General features: G+C 34.5%; 1 protein-coding gene across 1 annotated transcript in view; it reads left to right on the top strand.

Annotated features, from left to right (window-relative positions):
- The window catches only part of LOC145115228 (MADS-box transcription factor 23-like), a 30,056-nt gene extending 21,444 nt beyond the window's left edge, over positions 1 to 8,612 (top strand). The window contains exons 3-8 of the mRNA XM_079051475.1: positions 7,380 to 7,441; positions 7,551 to 7,650; positions 7,795 to 7,836; positions 7,922 to 8,005; positions 8,077 to 8,204; positions 8,285 to 8,612. Coding sequence (XP_078907601.1) covers positions 7,380 to 7,441; positions 7,551 to 7,650; positions 7,795 to 7,836; positions 7,922 to 8,005; positions 8,077 to 8,204; positions 8,285 to 8,312 — 444 coding nt within the window. The 3' untranslated portion in view covers positions 8,313 to 8,612. The remainder of the gene's footprint in view (positions 1 to 7,379; positions 7,442 to 7,550; positions 7,651 to 7,794; positions 7,837 to 7,921; positions 8,006 to 8,076; positions 8,205 to 8,284) is intronic.
- The last annotated feature ends 11,413 nt before the right edge of the window (positions 8,613 to 20,025 follow it).

The raw sequence follows: 20,025 nt of genomic DNA, 5'->3' as shown, positions 1-20,025 counted from the left end.
GGGATGATTTTTGGTTCTTCAGTTATCTTATTTGGATCTTTAACCTTTAAAGTGGTCAAAGGAATAATCTTATCATCTTTCCCTAAAGACTTCTTTAAACAACATACATGAAATGTATCGTGTATTCCTTTAAGTTTCAAAGGGAAATCAAGCTTGGTTTCTTGAGATTGTATTGATTCTGACAATTTAAATAGTCCAATATACCTAGGACTTAGTTTATCCATTTTTTCCAAACATCATCTCTTATATTCAAGGTGACACTTTCAACATTTCAAGGTCACTAATCTTTAAATTGAATGGTTTTCTTTTCAAGGTTGCGAAGTTTCTTTATCTATCTTGGATATCGTCATGTTTATTTAGATTGTATTTATTTTCTCATTTTCGCTTTAACTACTTCCAATCATATTAGGTTCTTTTCTCTAACTTTAATCCAACACAATGAGGTTCTACACCTTCTTTTATAAAAAATTTCATAGGGTGGCATATCAATGTATAATGGTAGCCATTTTTGTAACGAAATTATACCAAGGGTAAATGTCGTCTCACTTGCCAGCATTAGCAGTCACACAAGACCTTAACATGTGCATAAGTTGCACAAGTAACAATGTACTTTGAAACTTTGGTTTCAGACTTGACCACCAATATCTTCTTATCAAATCTCTATAAGTTTTTGTAATGGCAGGGTGAATATAGTAATTTGATTGGTGGGAGTCTTCAATTATCAACATATTATTGCCCCAAACTTAGCAACTTAAATTCGATCCATGAGTATTTTCAACCTTTGACTATTTTCACCAAATCCAAAATTTCTTCCTAATTTTGCTTTCTTCACCTCTTCATTTTTTAATGAACTAATTTTTGCATTCTTAAGCCTTTAAGTGAGACTTGAAACTAATTTAATTTGCATTAACCTTCCTTTAATTAGATTTTATGCATTTTTTTTATCTTAAAACATCAACCACCATATTAGCTTTTCCAGCATGATAAATTATCTCACAATCATAATAGCTAATAAGTTCAGTCCATATCCTTTTCCTCATATTTCAAGCCTTTTTGTGTAAACATATTTTTTAAGATTTTGATATCTATGTAGATCTTTCATTTATCCTATAAAGGTAGCGCCTTCCTATTTTCAAAGCAAACACAATAGTCACATGCTCTAAATCATGAGTCTTGTTTTCTGTTGATGCATTTGTCAATTGCCTAGAAGTATAGAAAATTACCTTCCTATTTGTATAAGAACGCATCCAAGGCCTTTGTTTGATGCATCACTATACAAAACAAACTCTTTCATTCCTTCAAGAAAGGAAAATTTAATTTTAAGGTAACAAATGCTTTTTTGTTTCTTATCCTAACAAAATCGCTCCTTTATTGGTCAAGGAAGTAAGTGGCACAACAATGTGAGAGAAATATTGAGTAAATCTTTTATTGTAGTCGACCAAAGCAAGAAAACTTTTCACTTAAGTTAGAGTCTTAGGAGGCTCCCATTTCAACACCACCTTTATCTTTAACATGTCCACCGTGATTCTTTCACAAGAGATTACATGTCCTAAGAATTGAAATTCACACATAAAAAATTTACACTTTGAAAATTTAGCATAGAGTTACTCTTCTTTCACGACTTGTAAAACTTCCTTCAAATGTTGTTCATTCTCTTTTTCACTTTTGGGATATATAAATATGTCCTCTATGAATATAATAACTGGTTTATTAATAAACGACATGCACACATAATTCATCAAGTCCATAAAAACAATGATGTTTTAGTGAGACCAAAAGGCATCACATGAAACTCATAATGACTATAAAAAGTTCTAAATGCCAACTTTTCAACATCACTTTCTTTCACTCACACTTGATGATAAACCGAACATAAATTAATCTTTGAAAGTTTCTCTGTTCTATAAAGTTACCCAAATAGATCATCTATCCTCAGTAAAGTGTATCAATTCTTGATAGTCACTTTATTAAATTCCTAATAGTCTATGTACGCACACCTAAAACCATCCTTCTTTTTTACAACAATACAAGTGCTTCCCAAGGTGAATAACTAGGCCTATTAAATTTATTATCTAGAAGTTCTTGTAATTGAGACATTAAATCATGTATTTTTATAGGATCAAATTGGTAAGGAGCTCAAGTAATCGATTTAGCTCTTGGAAAGAGATTAATATGGAATTCCACTTGCCTTTTAGGTGGAAAAGGTGTCAAGTTATTAGGAAATATCAAACTACCTTACATTTTGTTCTTTTCTTTTAGACTATCCAAGTCATAAGCTATACATTAAGTACACCATTTTATAAGCCACTTATTAGCCTTGATCGTCGTGATTAGAACTTGCATATTTCTTTGCTTTTTGGCACAAACCACATAATATGATAGATTGATTGGATCCAAGCCGCCCATTCCCATAACTACATCAAACCCCATAATTCCCATAATCCTCATAATCCTCATGGGTGTAAACTAGTATAAAATATTTTTCCATCAATTTCTAAAGTACAACCTTTGTATATTTAGTGCAGTTGCTAACTCTCTATTTGTGTTTTGTATTACATAAGCATCATCTAAAGCTACAGTGGCCATGATGAAAATTTTATGAAATTCTTGAGATAAAAATGAGTAATGAACACTTGAATCGAATAATACATATGTCTTAGATAATTAACAAGTAGTGTACATGAAATAACATCATTATCCTCCTTGACTTCCTCCACCTTTATTTGAAAGAGTAATCAACACTCAAATCGAATATGAAATGATGCACCATTGGCATCACCAATAATAGTAGACAAATCAAAAAAGATAATTAAAAATTTGGCTACTTTCCGGGTACCCTTCATAATTGCAAGGAATCATTTTCTAACTGTAATTGATCCACTTTTAGCGACGTACTTGTATCCCTTTCTATTAAGAGAAATAAGACATTAAGTTTCTTTTTGTTGACATACTTATAACCCTTTCAATTGTTATAAATAGGATATTAATTTTCTTTTCAACTTTGGGACATGCTATACATTCTCAAGAGTACAAGCAATACCATCACACATCTTGATATGAATATTTCCAACATCTTCAATGTTGCAAGCCACACCATCTCCAAAAAAGAATGAAGCCAAAATAAGGCTTATATGTGGGGAACCACTATGTATTAGGACATATATGGTGGATAAATCTAAAATCAAGAATCCCTTCTGATGAAGAACTTGTACCTTTACTTAGAATGGCTAGAAGCTAACTATCACCACCTTCGAATCCACTGGCTTCACTTGAGTCACTAGCGTATTTACCCTTAGCAATGGCTTTGTTCTTGTTTTGCAGTTTATAAAACTTATTAATTTTATGTCCATTATTGTGACAATAGTTTCAATAGTTTCTTTTTACCTTAGACTTTGATCTACCATGATTGATTTCTTGGAACCCCTATCATTAGGTATTCCCTTTATATTAAGGTCTTTGGGCTTTTGGATCTCCATAATTGAGGCTTTGTTTTAATTTCTCTTTAGAACACAATGTACATAAACCTTGTCCAATGTAAGAGTATCTCGGTTGCATAAGATATCATCTGTAAACTAATATAAAATGTGACAAAAAAATAACATAACAAAATAAAACCCAAAGTTTCCACATCATGTTTAATCGTTCATGTTCTCTAAATCAGCAAAATCTCTTTAATCTAGAAGACATTGTGTTTTTTTCCAGGTTTTATGTATATTTAACGTTAATTTTTATTTATGTTTCACTGACGTTTTGTTTGTTTATTTTTATTATTATTATTATTTTACTTATTAACGTTTTGTTAATTTACATTATTTAATCTTAATTTTTTAGGAATTTGTTCGTTTATCCGAAACCGACTTTTAAAAAACTAGATCATTAGAATATGTGACTTTTTTGTTTACAAATTATGAATGTTTTTTGTAAAGTTTTTTTATAAGTTATGAATGTTTTTAACTTTTTAACGTTTTGTTCATTTTGTAAAAAAAAATATATATTTGTTTATCTGAAACCGACTTTTAAAAAACCGGATCATCTGAATCCCTAACTATACTCTACAACTTAGAAATGTTTTTTCTTTTTTTTTTTCCTTTTTTTTTGTAAAGCTTTTTTACGACTTATGAATACTTTTAACTTTTTTATGTTTTGTAAAAAAATTGCAAAAAATATATTAAGTGTAAAAAATCATAAGTAAAAAATTTAGAACGTCATACATGGTTTAAAATAAACTTTGAAAAAAAACGTTTTGAAAAAAAAAAAGTAAATAAAAAGATATATAAACACTATTTCCTGTCAACAACATAAAAATAAATTATCATAATAATTTATGTATAATAAATGATGTTAGTTCTATAATAATTGTATAAGTAAACTTTGTAATAATTTTCTTTATGATTATTTTTAATTTAAAAATTATATGAAATAAAAGTAAAAATAATAGTATAAATATTAAGTAATTAGAAAAAGTTATATTTGATTGATTAAAACAAATTCCTCCAATTTTTTTATTTTTATTAAGAACAGCCCTTGCAGTTGCACAATTGCTTTGAATGTACTCTATTTGTGTTATGTACCTGAGCGCTCAGATGATTTTATTAGATGACAGATCCTCCGATCCCCTTCCCTTAGTTGCTTCTACTGAGTTTTCCTATATTTGTGCCAAAAATTCCATAATTGCTTCGACCCAGTTTTCTCTTTTGGTGCCAGAAATTCCTCTGATTCTTTGATAGTTTAGTTGCATACTCACGGGTCAGTTGTCTGTTTTTGTTCTCACTATTCTTGCAAGAAAATCAACCGAAAATGCAGGAAATTTATTTGTTGCTTTACTAGGGATTTCAATTCTGAGTTTAGATGAGAACCGATTATCGATTATAGGTAATCCTTGACGACATCCAAAATATTGATAATGCTAAACTTGAACAATCAAACAATGGTAGAATCTTGGGTCTCTTCGTCTTTATCTCTTTTTGCTCTGTCAATATAATTCTATCCAGTCAATTTTAGAATGGTTAGCCACGTATCCTTTGTGTCATGTAGCAAAACAACATGTAATCGATCGATACAACTGTAGCCTACTACAACAATGAGGAGATCTTTTAATTACAATTCCATAATAATTTAGGAATAGTTTGAAAGTACAATACTATAAGCAATGCCCATGAAAACTTTTAGCCTACTTACCTGTGGCGTTCTACCTTTTGAAGGTGTTCAACTATGTTCAAAATATACACACTTGCTGCAATACCATATGCCCAAAATTTTGTTGAAAGATTACTTGTTCTCACCGTACTTATGGCCATTTAAATAATGGTTTTTTATTTTTTTATTTTAGCAATTAAAGGATACATCTCATGGGCTGAGTAATTGAGTTATTAATAGCAAACATTTTGTTCAGTGTTAGTGAAATGCTAAGAACAAACTGACTACATTTGTTATCTTGGATCAAAACATTAATAAGAACAAAACAAGTAATACCCTGAACATAAACAACAACTGCAACCTATTAACAATTATTGAGGACCATGCTGACATCACAATGCTCTGTATAAGTATAATAAACAGATTGTGGTCCAAACTGGATCACCCATTAGGGTTCAAGTTCACTAATGAAGCTACTAGTTATGAGCTTAAAGTATGGCATAAGATGCAATTCCATCTGGAGGGCTCATGAATCTAGACAGAAAGGTGGATGAAGTGGCAATATACATCACTGGAGTGGTAAGATTAAGATCTTATATGTTGGAAGGCCACTTAAATGCTGTGAGTTGAAAATCTGGAAAATCAAGGAGTAGATCATCATGCCCTCTTATATTGGCCTTCATGATTTTCAGTAAGATTGTTTAGGTAAAATTATGGAAGGATGGATTGGTGGGTTTTGAAAAGCAAAAGAAGAGAAGCTGAAAGGCTACTATTTTGTTGATCACAGTTTGAGTTTGCAGCAGTTAAAGCTAAGCTGATACCTTTATGTTTACATTTGCAGAAATTGAAGAGGAACAGACAGTTAAGGCTAAGCAGATGTTAGAGTGCTGTTCAACTTTCGAGGCTCAGAACAATCCCATTGAAAGATAGTTCGTTTGTTTTGTAGAAACAAATACCAAATACCAAATAACAGATGAAGGAACTTTTGGTGTAAACTTTACAGGGTACAGGAGAGCCTACACACAAAAATGGTAAAGATTAAACTCCAATTTAATCGCGTTTTGGATATATGCATCATGGAAGTTATGGTAGGGCAAAAGGACCTCACTATCAATATTCACTTTGGGGAGAAAATTGATTATTGACCTTAGGGGTTGTTTGATCTGAGAGGTCACCTCTGAACCGGTCATCATTCAGCATGTTTGATACAGCCTCTGAACGCTGAAAGAGTCCTACATCCTCTTAAGTCTTATCAATTAAGAGTTTGGAATCATTCAGCACTAAATAGTTCAGTTTTAACACCAGAACAGCTCACCTTCGGTGATTGTGCCTAAAAATAAAAGGATCAGATACTCATAAGTGGTTTGCATACTTGAAAGATTTAGAAAACTAAACATGGTACTTGAAATCCAATGCAATTAAAAAACTCTCACCACAAAAAGAAATTTATATAAAAAGAAAAAAGAAGAAAGAAGGAAGAAAGAAAAGCTGCCTGGGTTTAAACATTAAGAGACATAAACATAGTCATTGATCTACAACACTATTGTAAACACCCTATATAGAGACACTAGCAATTGTTCCTTACCTTTCATAGATAGTGTGTCAAGATCATGTTGTGGAAAATTTTCATCGTTCATTGTTTGTTGGATGAAGAAAATTCCTTTTGTGTCCTTCTTTTGATTGTCCTTCAACTGAGCATCAGCTCCCTGACCTCATTTCCTTTGGTTTTAATATATCCATCATTCATTAAGCCCCATAATTCTTAAAACTTAATAAAAGTTTTCATTTTGAGACTACAATATGATAATTTTGGCCTCTGAAAGTTGAGATGAAGAATTTGCACCATGAAAATTGAAAACGGGGGAGCTAAATACAAGTCTTATGTGTTTATTTCACTAAACTTAATCAAAAAATAAAAGACAAGCAAACTTTTTATAATGCAAAAAATAAAAAATAAGAATTGTCAAAGTTGAAACATCAAGAGACACACCCCTTGACCCGTTGATCTACCACACTACCCAACTAGCTCGCCACTAATAAGACCTATTTTAATACATGCAGTTATATTTTGAATCTTTATCCAAAACACATGTATCCAATTTTGTGACAAGCAGATAAATAGCCTTTATATTACATGCATTCATAAACTAAAGAAGATATATTCACTTTTCATGCACTGTTACATAGAGATGATTGTTCATATATATTATTATACTTGAGCATTTCTTTTTCTCATTCAATAGTTTTGGCAAGGAGAAGCAGTTCAACTGAGGCAACAACTTCAATATTTGCAACAAAGCCACAGGTTAAAAAAAGTTCCTAATCTTTCTTTTGTGTTCCTAAAACAATATAAAATCATATGATAAATCTTGAAATTTGCTAATATTTCTTATCCAATGACACCATTCTTGCAGGCAGCTGTTGGGAGAAGAACTTTTTGGTTTGAATGTCAATGAGCTCCAGAATCTGGAAACTCAGCTGGAAACGAGTCTAAAAGGTGTCAGAATAAAGAAGGTAGGGATTCTCATGTTATTGTTATCCACACAAAAACATCAATTCAATTGTTGCTAAAATGGAGAATTTTATTTCATAATCAAACATAAGTATCACTGTGTGTATAGTAAAATGAATGCTAACAACATTTATTTCTTGCTACAGGAACAAGGTTTAACAAATGAAGTAAAAGAATTACACCACAAGGTGTATAGTAAAAACAAACAATGATTCTTAATTTCCTTAGATTATGCATGAAACAGGTTCTGACTTCTGATTGATATTGTTTTAGGGGAGTCTTGTTGCTCATGAAAATAAAGAATTGCACAAGAAACTAAACCTCCTGATTCAAGAACATGCAGAACTGAAGGAGAAGGTACTGATCTAGACAATCTTTCCACTTATAATTAATAATTGCATTATTATTACCCCACTGAAGATATATAGATGATCTTCACCTCTCAGGCTTATCAGTTGCATTGCAATAATAATGAGTTACATGCACACATAAGTCTCCAGCTAAGCCAACCACAGCCACAGAAGAACTACTTGCCAACAGAAACCATGAAACTAGGGTATGAATATGACTTTACTTTGATTGATTATACAGTTATTATGATTAATGCATGTGAATAAATATGAAAATGTATGTCAGGTTACAGTTGAACTCCAAAACATGTTAAAAAATAAAAAGGCAGATATCAGTGGAATTTCATATCAACTACCAAGCAAGTGCATCATGCCTTGATTAGAGATATGATATGATTGATGCATGAAAAGATACTTTGATTGGTATGATGCATTGTGTTGAATAACTCCAAGATATTGGAAATTAATTTACCATGTAGTGGTTTTATGGCGATGTTGTGTTGATTAAAGGTGTAAAGTTGTAATAATTACAAGTATAGAGGTGCGGTTTACTATGTACTAAAATGTATACATTTCTGAAATTGATTAGGCCAGTGTAGTGTAGTGTTGTGTTGTGTTGTGTTGTGTTGTGTTGTGATGTGATGTTTATCAGCTGTGTACAGATTTGAGCTGCATGGTGATAAGCTAACTGTTTGTCTAGATAAATCATAAATGTAAAGCACAACTGAATCTATCAACTACCGATTATAGCATCTAAAATATTGTTCTACAGATAATCAGATTGTAATATTGTGTGCATTATTATAATATGAGAATACGATTACAATATATATAGAGTAGATATTTACACTTTGTACCCTTCTACTACTTAGCTATATTACAAACTGTTTAATATTCCCCCGCAAGCTAAGGCCGGGTAACGACCTGCAGCTTGGACTGTAAATCAGCAAATCGTTGAGAAGATAAAGGCTTTGTAAAAATGTCTGCAATCTGATCATGAGTGGAAATAAACTGAACAGAGAGTTTCCCTCTAGCAACTTTTTCTCTGACAAAGTGGAAATCAACCTCAACATGTTTTGTACGGGCATGAAAGACAGGATTAGCTGATAAGTATGTGGCACCCAAGTTGTCACACCATAAAATCGGGACTGATGCCATTGGAACCTTTAGCTCTCTAAGAAGAGCTTCAACCCACGTGAGTTCAGCAACAGTGTCAGCTAGAGCTTTGTACTCGGATTCCGTTGATGACTGAGATACAGTTCGTTGTTTTCGAGCTGACCACGAGATAAGATTGTTTCCAAGAGAAATGGCATATCCCCCGGTGGATCGACGGTCATCGAGACTACCAGCCCAGTCTGCATTCGAGAAAGCACGCAAAGATGAGGCATAGGCGTCAGTATAGGCATGAAGAAGAGACCCCGAGTCATGTTTGATGAGAAGCCCATAATCAGATGTCCCATGAAGATATCGTAGAATTCTTTTCACAGCGGACCATTGATTTTCAGTCGGTGAATGCATGAACTGACAAACTTTATTTACAGCATAGGTAATGTCTGGACGTGATAAGGTGACATATTGAAGGGCACCAACAACTTGGCGATATTGAACCGGATTGTCAAACAAGGGACTGTCTCCAAGATATAAATTTGCAGTTGTAGTAATCGGAGATGGTACCGGTTTTGCATGTGAGAGATTTGCCCGTTGAAGTAGATCCAGGATATATTTTTTTTGAGATAAAATCACGTCCGAGTTCTTTCGAACTACCTCAATGCCCAAAAAATATGAAAGCGAACCCAAATCTTGAATGGCAAAAATTTGACTAAGATTGTTAATGATCTTATCAATGGCAATAGAATTGTTACCTGTAAGAATGATATCATCAACATATACCAGCATATATAAAAGCGTGCCTTTAGAGGAATAAATAAAGAGTGAAGGGTCGGTTTTGGATCCTTGAAACCCAAGGTTATGCAAAGCCTTGGTTAACCGATGAAACCATGCACGGGGTGCCTGCTTTAGCCCATATAAGGATTTGTGAAGTAAACAGAGGTGATCAGGTTTCGTTGAATCAATGAACCCTGGTGGCTGGCGTAAGTACACTGTCTCATTGAGTTCTCCATGCAAGAATGCATTTTGAACATCCAACTGTCTAAGTGTCCATCTTTTTGTAATGGCAAGAGAAAGAACTGTACGAATAGTAGTAGCTTTCACAACGGGGCTAAATGTTTCAAAATAGTCAATGCCCTGTTGTTGCTTAAACCCCTTTGCGACAAGTCGTGCTTTGTAACGAGTGACTTTGCCTGTTTGATCTCGTTTAAGTTTGTACACCCATTTACAGTCAACCACATTTGCATTAGGAATAGGTGGAACAAGAGACCATGTGGCATTGCGCATTAGGGCTGCGTATTCTTCGGCCATAGCAGCCCGCCATTGAGGGGATTTGTTGGCACTGGCAAAGGTTGTGGGCTCACTATCAGAGGAGTGGGTGTTGGTAGTATATGCGTAAGGGTTAAAGGGAACCCGTGGTTTGGGATTCTGACGAAGATTGGCTGGTTGTGCACGAGTTTGGGGTTGATCGGTGTGCACAGTAGCAGTCGGCTCGCTAATGGGAGCAGTAGGCTGGTTCGGTGAGGAGGAAGAGGGACTGGACGGAGAGTCTTCAGTAGGAGTGGTAGTAGGTATGGTAGAGTCGGGTGATGTAACGGGTGTATCAGATGGAATGGTGATAGGTAAAGTAGTATCAGGTGATGGAACGGGTGTAGGGTAACTAGAGACATACAGATTTGAAGGAGAAGGGGAAGGTGGTATGGGTGAGGTTTGTAAGAAGGGAAAATGTTGCTCATCAAACCGAACATGACGGGCTATGTAGATGCGATCAGTTTGTGGGTCAAGGCACCTGTAACCATGATGAGTAGGACTGTACCCAAGAAAAACACATGAAAGAGACCGAAAATCCATTTTGTGTTTATTGTATGGACGAAGGTGAGGATAACACACACAGCCAAAAACACGTAAAAAGGAGAAATCTGGTTTGTGAGAAAAAGCGTGCTCAAGAGGAGAAACATTTGACGAAGTACGAGACGGCATGCGATTGATTAGATAAACAGCCGTGTCATAAGCAAAATGCCAAAAAACGAGATGGCACGCCAGATTGAGCGAGTAAAGTGAGCCCTGTTTCCACCACATGTCTATGGCGGCGTTCCACAAAACCATTTTGCTCACTTGTGTGTGGACATGAGCGACGATGAATGATGCCAAGTGGAGAAAAAAGTTGGAGAGATTTCGGAATTCTCCACCCCAATCTGTTTGCACAGATTTGAGTTTGGTGTTAAACTGTCGTTCAACCATAGCAAGAAAGTTCTTAAAAGTGGCATAAACATCAGATTTCTGTTTTAGAGGAAATATCCACATATAACGAGTAAAATGATCAACACACAATAAGAAATAATTGTGTCCATCAGAAGAAGTAACAGGAGCAGGCCCCAAACATCACAAAACACCAAATCTAAAATACGAGAGCTCTTAAAGGTAGATAATGGCAATGATAGTTTGGATGATTTCCCTATATGACAAGCATTACAAGGAATAGTTGAAGTTTTATGTAAAACAGGAATAGAGTATGTTGATAACATAGAATGTAAAAGTTGTGAATGCGGATGACCAAGCCGTTGATGCCATGTATGGACATGAGCACGAACAGCTGTGAAGACACTTCTAGAGACCGGATGAAAAGACAGAAGATGAAACGAGTAGAGCCCATGTTCACTTGGACCCGTGAGGAGGGTAGTGCGTGAAATCTCGTCCTTCACCGCATAAAAGGTATCATGAAATTCAAAGAAAACATTGTTATCATGACAAAATTGTTGAACAGAAAGAAGGTGTCGTTTGATTTGTGGAACATGAAGGATATTGGTTAAGGAAAAAGTTTTATTTGGAGAGTAAAACTGAGATGAACCAATATGTAAGATAGGTAAACCCTTACCATTGCCAACATGAACAGAGTCCTCACCATAATATGGTTCAGCGGTGCCGATGCTGGAAGAATCTGGAGCTACATGACTGTTTGAGCCTGTGTCAAGAAGCCATGAAGGAGCTTGTGAACGGTAGTCAGCATGATTGGCTGAAGATTGTTGCCTGGTGCGAAAAGTGGTAGGGTCACGGTTGGGGCAATCGGATGGAATATGGCCAATACCACACCGGTTGCATGTTCCATAAACCGTATTCCGATTAGATGCCCAATTGAACTGTCCTCTATTGCTTCGATTGTTTGGACCACGACCACGTCCACGGTTGTTTGTGGTGCGACCACGACCACGATTATGCTGAGATGAAGAGGTAAAGAATGCTTGTGACTGTTGGGTAATTGGTTGTAGGTTGAAACCAAGTTGTGAAGCAAGCTGATTGAGAGCTTGCATGGAATCCTGTTGTGAGGGCAGTGGCTGATGAAATGTTCCTGTGGCAGCAGCATGAAAAACCTGTGGTGTTGGGATAACAGGAGCTGATTGTTTTATCATGTAATCATGATCTGAAAGAAGTCCATGCAACTCGTTGAAGGCTGTGGGAACCTGTCGAGCAAGGAGAGTAGATTTCAAACCATTATAGTCATCACGAAGACCTGCAATCACAAGCATGACAAGATCTTTTTCTTTAAAAGATTCGCCAATATTAGCCAAAGCATCAACGTACTCTTTTGCCCGATTGAGATATGCAGAGGATGTTTCGTCTCCCTTCATCTGAATCTTTAGTAATTGTGTTTTTAGGGTATATTCCCTAGAAGATGTATGTGGAGCGTATGCACGCTCTAAGGATAACCAAACGTCACGAGATGTAGTAGTACCTTGAACATGAGGAAAAGCAGCCTCTGAGATTGTAGAGATGATCAGCATTCTTACGTGAGCATCATTGGCGACCCATATCGCATAGTTCGGGTTTGGCTGGGATTGTTTGGGGGCATCTTTGTCTGATGATGTTGCTTGTTCAATCAGTGGTGATGGGCAAGGGACGGTACCATCAACATAACCAATTAGGTTGTTTGTGATAAGAAAATGATGAATCATTGTTTTCCAAAATCCATAGTTTGTTGGAGAGAGAGTAAAACCGAACTTATGGGAATTATGAGAGGTTTTCTCAGCAGTTGTGAAAGCAGCAATTAACGCCATTGTTAGCAAGAAAGAAAGAAGATGAATATCAGAGAAGGTTTAGCGGCAGCTAGGTTTAGCGACAATTGTGCTCTGATACCAAGATAATCAGATTGTAATATTGTGTGTATTATTATAATATGAGAATACGATTACAATATATATAGAGTAGATATTTACACTTTGTACCCTTCTACTACTTAGCTATATTACAAACTGTCTAATACCTACTGAACCAACACCATGAGAACTAGTTTAATACCCGTTCGGTAAACGGGTTAACCGATAAATGAATAATAATTACTTGTTTGCATAATATAATTGTCTATGCAATTGATGATGCATTACGTGGTGTCAAATAAACAATAGTTACTTGAAAAGATAAGTATGATGCTATTATTAGATAAAAATATAAGTATGTTGTTGTTATTGGTTGATAAGAAAAGTATGTTGCTATTATTTGTAACAATAGATAACTTCAGTGATATTATTGGATTAAAAGTGAATATGTTGCTATTATTGGTTGAAAAGAGAAGTATGTTGTTATTATTTGTTAAAAAGATAAGAATGTTGTTATTATTTGTAAAAAAAAGATAAGTTCGTTGCTATTATTGGATTGAAAGGTAACTATGTTGCTATTATTGTTTAAAAAGATAACTATAATTGTAACATCCCGATGTTCAGGTATTTCTAAATTTATCCCTTTAAGTTTATTATATGATATTTTGGTCCCTAAGTCCAAGAGAATGTGTCTTGAATCCTAGTGGCATTCTTGTAATTTGGGCAGGAGGAGTACGTTAAGCGTACATGTATGTACGTTGGGCGTACACTCATGTACGCGGGGCGTACTAAAGAAAGATGGAAACCCTAATTTTTAGGGTTCGGGTGGTATTTAAGCATCTTTATGGCCTCGTTTCTCTTCACCTAATCAACTCTACCCTCTCTTCATGATTTGAAACCCTAGAAGCACCTTGTGAGGACATTTCAAGCATTAAAGAGTGTGTTTGTGTGATTTGAAGAGGAAGGAAGAAGATCAATCTCAACTTGGAGAAAGAAGCACCTTAGATCTGGGATTTATCTTTCATTTACAAGCCTTTCAAGGTATAAAGCTTGCACCTTTGTCTCTTAATCTTGTAGATCTAGTTATGGGGATGTTATGTTATATTTTTGGTCCCAAAAGTATCATCTTGAGCATGGCATGTTCTAGACGTTTTGAGTTGTCCTTTCAGGCCCTAGGAAGGGTCCTTAGCCATAATAATGAAGTCCCCTTGGTTAGTTTTGCTCATGCATCTTGTAGGATGTCTTAATGGATTAAGACCTTGTGTTAAGATCTTATTAGGCGTGTAAAGTCATAAAGTTGGAAACTTTATGACTCTAGGGTGTGTTTTAGTCGTGGATCTAAATTATGGGCTTGAGTGCTTAAGCCATTAAGCACTTAATGAAGATTTGGGGTTGCGAGGTTACGCCCTGCATAAGTGGGAGTGCGCCCCGCGTACTCGATCAACCACCCCGATGGTGTTCAATGCGAGGCTTCGCATACGCTAAGTGTACCTCCGGGGTACAACCCGCGTACTCGCATGGATCAGCTTTGTGAGTGAATCAGTTGAGTTGACTCGTCCAAGTTGACTCATTTAGCTTAGTGGGTTTGACCAGTTGACTTTGTCTTTGACCAAGTTTGACCTTGAGGGTATTTTGGGATTTTGATGGAATTGGTCATTTGATGGAATTAGGTATCGGTTAGAGAGAGTTGAGACTCGGAGTCGGACCCTATCAGTTATGTTCAGCTTGCGAGGTGAGTTTTCCTCACTGTACTTATGGGTCGAAGACACCAAGGCCGACCCTTTAGATTGTTATCTTGGTTTATCATATGATCGTGTACTCTGGTGATCTGTTAGATCACTATCCTGGTAGATAGGGTGTTAGCATGTGGTTATGATCTGTGAACCTGTCTGTTTGTTTGATGTCTGGTTAAATGTTTATTAGTTCTGTGTATGTCAACATGTCATGGTTGGTTAGGTTGAGGCAGTCCAGCTTTGTGCTGAAGGCCAAGACACCTGGGGCAGACCAAATAGGTTGTAGGCCCTGCGAGGCGGTGTAATCAAGCTGAAGGCCCGGAGAGCGGTCCAGACTGAAGGCATGTAAGGTGGTCCAGTCATGCTGAAGGCTCTGTATGCATGTTGTTTGTTATTGTTATATGTTTTGTGTGTTGGTACTTTAGGGGAAAGCTCACTAAGCATTGGCTTATAGTTTTTGGTTATGTTTTAGGTACCTCGGATGATCGCGGAAAGACGAAGGCGTGATCGTGCACCTCCTCATGTTTTGATTTATGATTTTGAAAAAACTCTGACATTAAACATGTTTTGAAAACTTAATTGTAAACAATGATGATTTGTGGGTTGGTTTTAAAAGTTTAAATTTTTCTTGAATTTTATGGATGTTGCAATGATGTTGTTTGTTATCGAAACCCAATATATCCATATTTACCATCATTATACATGAGAAAGCACGAACTCCATTTTGAAACATCAACCTTAATTATTATTTTTTCATCACTTTATAATATATGTATGTTTACATTAAACAAATATTAAAATCGCTATAAAAATGACAACAATACCCCTCAATCCACTTGCTTTTCCTTTATTCTTATTTTCCACCAAACCTCCCTTTGTTTAAGAGTTATATGCAAGAAACAATAAATTATTCTTAGGTATATCATAGATGAAAATAATCAAAAAATGACAAAATGCCCTTTATTTCTAATCTTCTTATCGGCCCCTTTTATTTAGCTCAAATTACACCCACAAATTAAAAAATAAAACAAATACCATTGTTCAAATATAAAAGGACCACCTGCCAAAATTGGAACCACCACCTACTAAAATTGGAAACACCACAATCAGATCATCAATCAAGGTAATAATATCACAAACAATACAAAGTAGGACGAAACGATCGGAATATGTATAAGACGTGAAATTAGAACCTACAAAAGACCATAATAACCCCTATCACCTATTTGAATTGAATCAACTGGATTAAGAACCATATTCAAGTTGTAATTGATTTGTAAAATAATTGAATGGAAATTTGGTGAATGAAAGTTAATTGAATAAAGATATTACACTTTCATTTGTTCTTATTATAGCAATTTAATATGACAAATCAACCCGATTATCGTCATATTATTCCAATAAAGTTGTTTATTTTTTAGTAGACAATGCATTAGGATAAATATATACATTTAGTGATGTGTCTATTATAACATCCAAATTTCATCATCAGTAGACTCCTCACACAATCGTGGAAGTTGATACTTCTATGGTTTTATTGAGGATCTGATATATGATTTTTCAGAAGAGTCAATTTCAATATCAACACAAGCCCCCTGGTTGTAAAAATGCAAACATAATAAGAATCATAACAAATATATATAATCTAACAGAATAGCTTACAATAACAGTTGAACCGAAAAATATTTCCATATCGTAAGAAAAAAATAGAATTTAAATAATACGTTTTAACTTACTTGAGTGTCTTCACCATCTTATAAGATGATCATTCAATTAATTTGGACAGTTCATTAAGTAAAAAAATCTATGTATATGGTACTTTTCTGAACATATATCATTACTTGTTCAAGAAAAACAATTCAAACTCTAAAATTGACAGTAAAATTTTGAAATTATATAATACAAAATAAAGAAGGTATAAGATAAATAACTTATATAAATTAATGGAAACTATAAATAATTTATTAAATTATATATATATATATATATATATATATATATATATATATATATATATATATATATATATATATATATATAATCGATGGAGTGTAGAAAATTATGCTTTTAATATTTAATAGAAAAATAGCTAATATTTAATTTATAATTATAGTTTATTTTATTAAACTAATTTATTAAAATCAATGAATGCTAATTTTTACTTTAGTTTTGATGATTCTCACCAATCTCTACATCAACTTTATGAATTGAATTTGGATAAAATTGCATGAATGGTCCTGTGTGGTTAGGTGAAAACTGTCACTATGGTCAAAATAGGTTTGGACTACGACCAGAGGTCCAAAGGTTTTATTTTGTTGCTAGTTTGATCCAATTTGATTTGAACTTTTTTATAAAGAATATTTTACCCCTTGTTATTTAATTTTTCATTTTTTTATTCCAACAATTAAAAAACAATTAAAAATAAAACAAAAATTGTTTCTCTCTCTCTATCTCTCTCTCTCTCTAAACTATGAAACTTTAAACACCATATTTATTTTTTCCTTGAGAAACCTTGCATCAAATTTTTAAACACAACATTCAAACAAAAAACAACGAATAGATCCAAATAATTGTGCAAACCTACAACTTTATCGATGAAGAAATGAATAACCCCTCCCTGTTCCCCTTCTTCCTCTCACGACCCAAACAAAACACCGGTGACACACCTGATCCCGAACCAACGACGGCATCCTTCCTGGTGATGTAACTCCCCCCATCGTCGACGTTGGTGTCTTGTCCTACGATCCGACTGCCCTTACCGACGATGCAACCTCCTCAATCATCTTCCCTGATTTTTGGGATCTAGGAATACATGATCTACCTGGTATCTCCTCCATCATCTTCCACCTTTTTGGATGTTAAGTCTTGAATGCAAACCCCATAGCTACTCATCCTCCTTCTTCTAGATCCACTTCTACTTCACCGAAAACCACATATGCTCGTCGAAAAACGCCTACCACCTGTCGCTTCATGACTTTTGTTGGTTTAGAGTACAAGACTAAAAAAATCACCCCCTTTCCCCCTTCGATTTTGGATTGTGGAAGACGATCTGGTGGTGGATGTGGGCAGGGCCAGTCCGTTGTTTTTTACTACCGGGGGCGATAAAAAAATTTATGTCCTTGTATATGTACCGTATGATCGAAAAAACGTATATATAAAAACTTTATAAAATAAAAAATGCAGTAAATTTTATAATTGAACAAATAATACAAACGAAACCTACAAAAATCAGCTAAAACGATGTCTTAGTGCATTTTTTGAAGCAAAAACATATATTATTTTACAATAATCAATATTTAAAAAAAAATCACTTTCAATACTTAAAATTGTTAATCCATTCAATCTTTCTTGAGTCATCGTACTTCGGAGATACGATTTCAAAAGAAAAATACAACCTGATTAGAAAGGATTTTTAGACAGCCTCTAGAAATCAGAAATTTGATTAGAAATATGATCTTTAAGCAGCAAAGTTAGAATTCAGAAATATAGCTCCTGCTTCACATCACATAAACAATAACAAAAAAGTTTAGAAAGAATATTTAGACACAAATATTGAACAAAACAATATTTTAAAATTAAATTCACCAAAATCTTAATATCTTAGTTCAGAAAGAGTACATATAAATTTGATTGCTAAAATAGTAGAGAAATCAGATACAAATATGATTTCAGAGCTCAAACTTAGAGAAAACAGTAAAGAAACCATCCAAATCTGATTTAAGAAACAATGGAGAAATCAGATACAAAAAACGGATAACTATAAGTCTTAGAGAAGAAATCAAATATATAAGAAATTAACAAGATTTATGAAACAAAACTAAATAAACACAAATTTCAAGATTAAAACTTACCCAAATATGATTTATGAATCGAGCACAAACACAAACAAAGGAGAAATCTGATTTAACTTCTGAAAGACTGAAATAACCAAGTAACCAGCTAGTTTTGAATGATTTCTGAAACATAAATATAATTTCTAAAACAACAAATTCTGAATGAACGATTGAGCGCTCGTCAAACAGCTCGATCATGACAGTCTTGACAAACCCAAACATCTCTGATACGCCTCCGTAACTATCATGGTCACCTGAGTGGTGATCATCTCATGAATCTCATCATCAGCCAATCTTGGCCCCTCCGAGTCGTCAGCTCCTGATCCTGAACCTCTAGTTATCGCCATGCTGAAAATAAATTGGAATACATCAGAAAAATCACAATCCATACTAACACGTCACTATTGGATCACTAAATCCTCAGAGTTCATGACTTCTTTGATACGCGTACGGGTCCAGTGCTTCCAGTAGTACATGCCCATACTACCTTCCACACCTACCTGTATTTTTCTCAAAGGATCATCATGAATCTTCCGGCCACAAAGCCCAAGCAACTAGGATATGCATACATCCTATACTCACTCATGGAACTTCCAATAACCTTGTAGATGCCTTGTGTATGCTAATTATACATAACACTAGATTCGATAGACAGTGGAATAATTGATTATACCCTAAGCCCACAACCAAACAAAGAACAACAACCACAGTAATAATGTCAGTTCCATATAGTATATCAAGAAGTTCTCCTAGGCTATTAAGCATCATAAATTAGGCAATTCTATGCAATTCTTGAAGATCCCTATCCCAGAAACTAGCATGCAATTCTATCATATCCTGAATACACAAAACAAGTTTCATTATCTCGGGGAATAACTTTCCTTGGGCTCCAGTTGATTATACACATCGCATCCTCTCCTTTGACTATTTTAAATTTAATTATGAAAAATATTTTAAAGTTCCATAGTTAGTCTAGAATCACACGAATTTTCATCCAATTCTCTCAAATCAAGGCTCTAATACTAACTTGTAACGTCCCAAGAACCATAATAAAAAATTTCATTTTTATAAATACATTTCCATAATAAACCATAAATAAACAACCACTGTTTTCAAATCATATCCCAGAAAATCAGAGTATGAAGTCAATCTCTCAAAACATAAAACAATAGGAGGATGTGTACGATCATGCATTCGCCTTCTCCTGATCATTAGAAGTACCTGAAAAACTTTTGAAGCCAAAACTTAGTAAGTTCCCCTAAA

The sequence above is a fragment of the Lactuca virosa genome, chromosome 5, assembly GCF_052849685.1.
Source record: "Lactuca virosa cultivar CGN04683 chromosome 5, Lactuca_virosa_CGN04683_v6, whole genome shotgun sequence".
In the NCBI taxonomy this organism is placed as follows: Eukaryota; Viridiplantae; Streptophyta; class Magnoliopsida; order Asterales; family Asteraceae; genus Lactuca; species Lactuca virosa.
This window is presented reverse-complemented; position numbering and strand designations above follow the sequence as displayed.